This window comes from Haplochromis burtoni, unplaced genomic scaffold (assembly GCF_018398535.1).
Source record: "Haplochromis burtoni strain Fernald_Lab_line unplaced genomic scaffold, NCSU_Asbu1 Contig_569, whole genome shotgun sequence".
Classification (NCBI taxonomy): domain Eukaryota; kingdom Metazoa; phylum Chordata; class Actinopteri; order Cichliformes; family Cichlidae; genus Haplochromis; species Haplochromis burtoni.
In genome coordinates, this window is record NW_024582930.1 from 321409 (window position 1) to 330800 (window position 9392).

Genomic DNA, 9392 nt, shown 5'->3' on the forward strand with positions numbered 1-9392 from the left:
TATACGTCTACAAGGATCCACACGTCACGAGTTGGGAAACAGACCAGTGAAGCTTGGGTTGGAGTTCACTTCAGAACACATCATCATCCATGAGAGAGTGACACCTCTCTGGGGCGGGACAAGTGGTAGACGTTTGCGTGATTGAGGTCGACTACCTGTGGTCCTGATCTTATATATTTGTGATCTGCAAGAGGTAAAGGACAGTGTGTGCTTTGACATTACGTTTATTTGTTTTTCTTTCCCCAAATAAATGCTTATAGGGGAGCAATTTGTGTAAGATACAGCTGTGGTGGCCTTTATATATAGAAGTATAACGAACCCAGGCCCTGTCTCATTGTACGACGCAGTCTAGCTTTGACCATAGCTACGTGGGACCAGGGTTACAATTAATCGTACTTTACGCCAAGGTTCCTGAAGCAAAATTACATCACCAGTGCAGCTCACATGCATGGTGTTTTTGCAGTGCAGTTTTTAGTCTAAACACAGGAGAAGTGCTCGACTATGGAAATGGGATGGGAATTGTTCCAAAGTACGGGAGCTTCTTGAACACACATTAGCAGAGTCTCATTAGAATACTGCTCTACCTTGTGTGGGTCACTTCTGTTCCAGTTGTATATCAAACAAGCTTGATCATTTTGCCACCTCATGACCCGATCCTTTGAAGTCTTCTCAGTCCCTGCTGTGGCTTTCATGTCACGTCATAAACAGAACACCCTGCTCTGCTGCTTTGAGCACAATTGACAACAGCTCCTCCCTGAAGGCAGATAATGTAACTTCCTCTGGTGTTGGTAACTTAAACACAGATAACCAAACTATCATCAGAGTCGGACAGCAGCAGAAGAAATAGGACAGACAGTAAGTCAGTTCATGCTTACATTTGCTTTCATTCCTCAGGCTTCCTGTCTTTTTATTTTAAAAGCTTCACCTTCTTATATCATTCCAAATAGTGTTAACCCTATAATGCCCTCTGTATCATATTTGGTACATGAGTTTCTGAGACATATATCTCATCAAATTGTTTCAAAATGTTATGGACAAAATTTTGTTAACAGCAATGTTAAATAAAAGTTGCAAAACTCCCCCCAATGTCTCACATGCGATACAAAAAATATATAATAAAAAATATATCATATATAACACGATCTAGCAAAAACAAGTTTGTGGATTTTGTTACAAGGGTTAACCTCTTAAGCCCCAAGCCTACCTGATCTCCTGCTTTTGCCCCCGTATCAGGGGGCGTTGGGGCTTAAGAGGTTAATAAACATCTCAGTTCCAAAGAATCAGGATTTTCTGGCTTTTTTTTCAAGGGTTAAGACTTGATCGTTTTCTAATTTTCACGTCATTCTGAATGTATTGTAAACGGTGTTTTCTTACATTTCTGTTTGTCAGACTTTCCTTTAAGCATTTGACACAAAGATGGAAAATACGACTGACTTGGATTACTACAGCGATTACACAGAAGCTGTACCATGCACCAGGGACAATGACAACAAACTGGGAGCGCTGCTGTCCATCCTTTACTACTTCATGTTTGCCTTCAGTGTCATTTGCAACGGGATAGTCCTCATCATCATTTGTCGGTAAGTTAGTCTAACAAAGCTGGATTATTTTGTTCTCTGCAGTGTTGGCATTAAATAAAAGATCTTGAATGACGGTCATTTTAAAATTTCTACTGATTTAACTCTTGAGACTTGTGACGGGTCGGTCACCCTCTCTCAACCTGCATAGACACCTGAGAACTGTCCACCCATCAGTGCAATGGGACGATAAAACACAGTCAGTTAATCAGTCAGTAATGAAGGTGCCAGCGTGTCTACTGCAACCGTTGCTGCTGCTTTTGCTGCAGTATCTACAGCATCATGCATATACCACCACAACCACCTAAACCAACCCAGAGCTCTATGAGACTCTGTGAGAACTCAGTGAATGAAGACCCGCCAATGATTGCACTTGATATCCAAGCGTTTTCAGTTGTGGATGATAAAGGATTCAGGAAGTTTATTCGTGCACTGAATTCTATTTTATATTGTTGTTGATAATAAATTAATTCAAGCAATAAAACAACTTATTGAGCCGCTCGGGAGCCGAAAGAGCCGGCTCTTTTTAGCGAGAGAGCCGGTTCTCTAAAACGAGCCGGAATTCCCATCCCTGCTGTGACTCACATTACTTTTAGGTGAAAATTTAAGCTGTAATTCCTAGGATGGTAATGCTGACTGATTTAGCAACACCTGTGGTCTATTCTGGTAAAGTTCTCGACTGGGTTCTTCATAAGATGTACGAGGGAAAAGAGTTCCCGTGTCTTAGAGTACAGCCACATTCAGCCTTTTCTTATTACACGAGTACTGTAGAGTTCATGAAAACAACAATGTAAAAATATGACAAGTCTGTGATGGTTATGATTCAGTGCAAGTTAAAAGTGGCTTGTTGCACCATTTCATGAAAGTTATAGGTGTGAAAATAAAATGAACCCAGTGGAGATGTCGGATCAGTCAGTCCTGAATCTGTGAACACGTCCATCTGAAAGGTGGGACATTCTGACCAATTAGGTACATAAATAGATCTAGCAGTGTAACTGATTTTAAGACAGTAAGATAAGAGATATATTCACTGTGTTAAAACAGCCAAACCAAAGCAAAATAAATAACTGTCTTAATAAACAATAACACTGTACAAAACATCTTGGAAAGTGAAAGATTTACACTAAAAAGGAGCTGACTTAAACATAAAATACAAAATAGAGCTCCCAGTAAATCAAAGCCTAAATACAATGTCAAACAAGAATGCAGGTATTTGCTGTACGAGGCTTTAAAGGCAAAGCGGCAGCTCTTTGTGTGAGTGGAAAAGTATTTAAATGTTTGTGAAGCGAGAAAGGAAAGGTAGCAAGAATAGACTAGTTTATAAGCCTATTAACTAGTAACCAGTATTAACCAGTATTACAGTTCTATCACTGTAAGGCCATAGTGCCAAATAACCATTGCTTATATCATTGAGTTAACATTTGATTGTGTACATAAGAACGTTTTGGCATTGTTGAGCTCAGCTGCAGCCTGAGTGGTGGTTAACATTTGGACAGCAAAAACTAATGAATGTAAAACCAAAACTCAAAGACGCAGACTATTTGCAAATCTCAAATTAGGTCAACAAACACCTGCAGGCCAAACGTGTTCAAGAACAGGCTGCGGCATAATTTACAATGGTGAAGTACACCAGTAAACAGCACTGAAACACTGAAACCTCAAGATTAACTCTAAAATGATTTCACCTGCCTGCTTTGTAGCAGAGGCTTACAGTGGAATCCAACAACAGCAACCAAACCAAATATATTAACCAGTCAAATTAAGCCGTCATAATTTTAATAGCTTTAAAAATTTGTGATAAGTGTGCCTTGCTCTTCTTTTAAATTTATGTTTTTAGTCAAAATCAGTAAAACGAAGAGTATTAGCCAACCTTTAGCTCTGTCAGCATGTATTTGGTGTCGTATTGTTTCCATACGTTCAGCAGTGTCACCTTTATTTATGTTCAGAGTTTTAATAATTTTTTGCCAAGATCTTTTGTTGGTGATGATGCACCTTTGACTACACGGTGGACCATCCATGCATGACAACATCTCATGCTCTCTAAAACACTTTTTCAGATCCATCCATCCGCTGATCCTTATCAGGGATAATGAATGATGACATTGTTGGGATATATCAGCGCCATCAGGGGAGGAAAAAGATTCAGTGATGGAAAACCTGATCTTTCCATATATTCAGTTAGTCAGCTCACCTGTGTGTATGCATCCATATGTCAACACATCTCTTCCTCCCAGGTGTTGACATTTTGTTGTGTTTTCACGAGAAACAGTGATCATTTTGATTCTTATCTCTTCAGAATATGCTGATCTCATTTTTGTTCGTCGATGAAAGTGGCATTACATTTCATCATAGTTTTTACTTAGTTATCGTTTTGTTTTCATCAGAAAAAAAAGGTTGTTAACAAAAATGATCAATGAAACTAACGCTGGTGCAGTAGCTTGACAAAACCTCAAACCCCAGTCAGAGATAAGGGCTAAGTAAGTTTCCTGCTTCAGGCTCTGTGCAAATGCACGTAGGAAGGGGGATTTCAATCCATCCCACTTACTCCAGTCAGTGACAATTTCTGAAGCTGAAGAAAAATACATTTTATTAATAAAAATAAAATGAATAAAGAACATAACAGCCTTAAAATTCAGCATTGTTTCTATAACGCAAAATATTGCACCTGAATAGAGTTATTCATCTCTGTGATGCTGTTTATTTCCAACATGATAGTTGCACATCGCAGCTCTGAAACTTTAAACTAGATACATTAAAGGATACTGTCCCATAGCCTAATTAAGATAATGTGAAAAACCACTTTAGTGTGTTTACTGTGTTCTACTAGCTGCAGTTCCAGCACCGTTACATAAGACATAGCAACAGATTACAATCAAGTATAAAAGACATTTATATAGTTTCTGCATACCAACTGAGTATATCTTATATAGATATGCACAGTTTGCAGTAACTCTACAGCTGGGCCTGTTTCATGATGTTACTGAGATACAGCTTAATGACTTGCACATATAAAATACAGTCTTCCAGTAGAGAATCTACACTGGCCTGAAAACATGTTTAGAATTGGTGAAAACATGACACTGACAGCTAATTTTAAGCTAAAGCTTTGAACAAAACCACCTACTAAGATTACGTGCGTTATCTTTACCATGGTGAAGGTTCTGAGGTAAAAAGACAACAGTTTTCATGACTAGTGGTTTTTGCTGAGTCTAAACTCACTTTGTGTTTCTCTTTCCAACTGATGCAACACGATAAAAGCCAGGTTTGTATGGCAGGCACTAGATGCAATACTTCTTACGCTGATGTGCTCAAAATTCTGAAAAAGGGTAAAGCTGAACTCAAATGGCATGACCTTTTTCCATCGTAGAGTTCTGAGAAATCTACAAAGTTTTAATAGAACTAGTTTGCAGTAGACAGAGTTAATTGATTAACCATCCACCTCTGTAGTGTACCCCACCTCTTGTCATATGTCATCTGAGACGCGCTCCAGGTCCCTTGCTTTGTTCGTCACACCTGCATTGAGTCAGTTAATCACTGACCCTTGTGTATGTTCATATGTGCAGCAGTATCCCCAGTCTTCAGATTGTCTCTGTACTCACACTTTCCAGTGCCTCCTACTGTTGCTTCTTTTTGATTTCCTGTTTATGACTGCAGCTTGTACTTGACTTCTGCTCTTTGACTCGTTTGCATCAAGTGTGTCATTACTTTGGTTTTTTAGGATTTTTGTATTGTTTTGTTGTTTTTAGTGCTTTGTTTAATGCCACAAATGGCCTGCAGGTCTTCTTTGAGTATTAAACTCTGGAGTTTTGTTCTGCGTTTAGCTTGAACTCTTCATTTCATCGTGATCAGTGAACTGTGGTACATGCTGAGATTTGATTTTCACCCAGGTGTCATCCACGTACTTGAACCAATGACTTGAGTCATTGGTTCAGTCATTGGTTCTTCATGTACAAGTTGGCCACAATGGGTGAAACTGGGGAATCCTTGGCACACCCATGTTTCTGCCTGAAGTTCATAAGAATCTTTGCTACTGACCGGTGACAATGTTTTTCTTGTGATACTCTTTCTGGTTTAGCAAAGCCATGCATCTACTCCTGTCTGCCAGAAGGATGATAATGTTGTTATCGGTTTTCTAATATAACATAACAATACATTTTAAAAGCGCCAATGGCGGAGGAGCATGTTGAAAGAGTTTGAAATATTACTCTTTCTGGGTCACAAAATAAACTTTCAAGACATTTTCTTACTGAGGGTACATCTGTGGACTCTCTAACATGCTTGTCAGGGGCACAGCAGCAGAAGCTTAGAAGGTGCTGTCCTACCAAGAAGTCAATGTACTTTCCACTAATTATATTTGTGCATTCCAAAATATTATTTTATAATTTAATATCTTTGCTCAGACTCCATGGTAATGATGACATCCAGAAATGCCACTGGTTTTAAAGATGTGCTGATTTACTTCACTGAAGGTTCCACTGATCTCCGTTACCTGGAAAACATCTGAGGTTAGATTGTTTCATGATGACTGACCTGTGAATCTTTTTATGTTGACTGCTTTCTAGGTTTGATCAGCTGACCACTGTGACCAACATCTTGCTGCTGAACCTTGTGATGTCCTCCCTGATCTTCATGATCAGCCTTCCTTTCATGGCAGTCTACATGCAGCTCTCTAACTGGATCTTTGGCGAAGTTATGTGCAAGATTGTTAGTACTGTCTACTATCTGGGTTTTTACAGCTCTGTACTCTTTCTAGCCCTTCTGACCTTTGATCGGTACCTTGCAATTCTGTACCCGTTGAATGACTCACAAGTGAGAAATCGAAAGTATGCAGGAATCTCCTGCACTGTTGTGTGGCTAGTCAGTGGGTTAGCATGTATCAGACCAATGATTATCTATAGTAGTTTCTTTTCTAGTCTTGATAACAAAACTTTTTGTGAGGAGTACCCTCGAAACCTTACCTATGTCGATATGGACAAGCTGAGAAAATCTGGGTTTTACCTTCAGCTGAGTGTTTTCTTGATTTTCCCACTGATTGTTATTTTCTACTGCTACAGTAGGATTGCAATCACTGTTATGTCATCCAGGATTGCAAGCAAATTCAAGACAGTCAGGCTCATCTTCATCATTGTGCTATTGTTTTTCATGTGCTGGACTCCTTTCAACGTTGTACACTTGATGAACATTAACAATGAAGTTAAGAGTGAGTGTGAGGACAAACAGAAACTGGGTTATGCACTTCAAATTACTCGCACCATTGCCTACTTTTACTTTTGTATCAGTCCTGTATTCTATACTTTTGTTGGGAAGAAATTCCAGAACCACTTCAGGCATCTGCTGGTGAAACACTTCCCAAAGTTAAAGAGGCATATGTCTGTTAGTCAAAACAGCAGAAGCTACGTGAACACAAAAACGACACCAAATGATTATAGGGATATTTAGCGAACCAGCTTACGGCCATACCACCCTGAGCACTCCTCTGATTTCACAAGCTAAGCAAGGTTGGGCTTGGTTAGTGCTTGGATGGGAGACTGCCTGGGAAAAACAGGTCAGCCCGGGCACCACGGCACAGTGGTTAGCACTGTTGCCGCACGGCAAGAAGATCCTGAGTTCAGTTCCACCAGGATCCTTGCGTGTGGAGTTTGCATGTTCTCCCCGGGTACTCCCGCTTCCACCACAGACCAGAGACATGCAATTAGTGGGGATAGGTTAATTGGAAGCACTAAATTGCCCATAGGTGTGAATGTGAGTGCAATTGGTTGTGTCCTGTCTCTGTGTTAGCCCTGTGACCTGTCCAGGGTGTACCCTGCCTCTCGCCCTACGACAGCTGGGATAGGCCGTGACCCTGAAAAGGATAAGCAGAAGTGAATGGATGAACGAGCAAGTCATGGTTTTACAACCAACTGAAGGAAGGGATGAGTTCATCAAGAGTGAAACTTTCGGTTTCCAGGAACTAGCGTCTAGGACTCAAACTTCTATATCTTCATTATTCGAGCCAAAGTCCTTAAACCAAAAATCTAATTGCAGAAGATTTTGAAATTTTATTTCATGTAGCTCCTGGTGTACAAATTGTCTGCTATCAACCACAAACCTAGTTTGCCACCAAGTTATGTAACAAATGATATTGTCCCTAAGGAAAATATTTGTTCTCTGTATATTCTGTACATAGCCTTATGAAAGATGGTATATAAGCTTTAAAAGGTTTATTTTTGTTTTATTCTGACCATGGCTGCCCTCTTATGGTCAGAGTTCAGCTCCATCACTGATGAAGCTGAGAAACTTCAGCTTTGAGAACTATAAATACTGGATTTATATTTAAGAGCAACATATTGACAGATCTTTACTTGTTACAGAAAAAGACTTTGCAAGAGTGCATTCAGAAAGTAAAATTTAAGTAGGAATGAACAAATGAACACATGACTGTAGAATAAGAGATGATCCAAAAATCTGTTACATTTAAAAAAAAGTAATCTATAGATATTATATTACATTACAACCTCACAATAGTTTTAAATAATGAGGTACGTTATGTAGAAATAACCTATTCGAGGTCAGCCTTCAGACTGATCTAAACACACTGATTATGGTTTTTCTCTACACCGGGCTATTTGATGTTTTTGATTTGGTCATCTCAGGCACAACGCTCTCGCGGAGGCCCCACCCACCTGGTGGTTTTCATTGTTGTTATTTTCATGTCAAGAGAAAGCCAATCAGTGTGTATAAAATTATTCATTTTTGTCAATTTATTCAGTTTTAGAACCAAATTTAGAATGAAAGGAAACAGATTGTAGTTAGAAAGGGTAATTAATGGATACTTAATGTTCATTTCTTTTGTATTAGTAAACACAACGTACTTAAGTAAAGAAACCTGTTTATGACCATGCATTTCTTCATGTTGTTCTGCACATAATAAACTTCACTTCCAAACATTTTTAAATTGCTGATGTGATTTTTTTACAAGCAGTATACATCAGCGGTGTGTGGTGAGTTTTACAGAAAGTTTATCAGAGACGATCCCCTCTTCTCCTGATTCACACAGCTTCAACAGCTTCCTTCACTATATCAGATTAAAACATAGTTTGTACTGCTTATCTGAAATAGACATCGACAGCTTCACCTTTCTGCTCTCCTATCCTGGCTGAAGAATTGTAAATATTAAAATTTTTAATATAAAAATTTAAAAAATATATTGGTTAAGAACCCGTGTGTTTGAAAAAACTGTTGTTCATATGGTCAGTAACACAGGCCTACAGCTTGATTGTTTTGAAATCTATTTCAAAACAAACCCTTTCAATATCTACAGGTATGATTAAAAATATTAATCGGAGTATAGTAGAGTGCTGGTGAAACAGCTGTTTAAAGGTATTAGATTTAGACACTCTCATTGGTTTCTAATCTGAAAATGCAGCTGGACCTGCACCTGGTTAGCTGCTGTCCACTCTCCATTATTGTCAAAGTTTTTGTTTTTTTCATGGTACAAATTTCATTCATGTCTATTATTAGTTTTGACAAGGAAGCAGTGCTGGCCTTGCTTGTCCTGACGAAACATCACTGCCATACATACAATATCTACAATGCTAGCATCACGTTTCCCATACTCACTTGGGAAATCTCCGTTAGCAAGTTAACGCGGATCGCCCCATGCGAGGGGCTGTACGGCGTCAACGTGTTAGTGCTGTTAGCTCGTTAGCACAGTTAGCTCGTTAACGTGTTAGAGCCATGCAGCCCCTCCATGCAAGACACTCCTTTTCTACAGTGGAGTATCTAGATTCTTTTTCCTGAATCTTCCTGCTGAGGCAAACAACTGAACGCCTTTCG

The 9392-nt window shown here is 39.2% G+C and overlaps 1 protein-coding gene across 1 annotated transcript; it reads left to right on the forward strand.

The window, feature by feature from the left end:
- Nucleotides 1–734: 734 nt before the first annotated feature.
- LOC102295663 (C-C chemokine receptor type 3) lies at nucleotides 735–7693 on the forward strand. Its single transcript, XM_005948061.3, has 3 exons — nucleotides 735–855; nucleotides 1390–1580; nucleotides 6140–7693. Exons 2-3 carry the CDS (start codon nucleotides 1417–1419, stop codon nucleotides 7014–7016), a joined length of 1041 nt encoding a protein of 346 aa, XP_005948123.1. The 5' UTR covers nucleotides 735–855; nucleotides 1390–1416; the 3' UTR covers nucleotides 7017–7693.
- Nucleotides 7694–9392: the final 1699 nt, after the last annotated feature.

Bases quoted from the DNA above. Each gene is read 5' to 3' on its own strand.
- LOC102295663 (XM_005948061.3), top strand. From the start codon at position 1,417: ATGGAAAATACGACTGACTTGGATTACTACAGCGATTACACAGAAGCT. The intron at 1,581-6,139 runs GTAAGTTAGTCT...ACTGCTTTCTAG, and splicing joins GTCCTCATCATCATTTGTCG to GTTTGATCAGCTGACCACTG.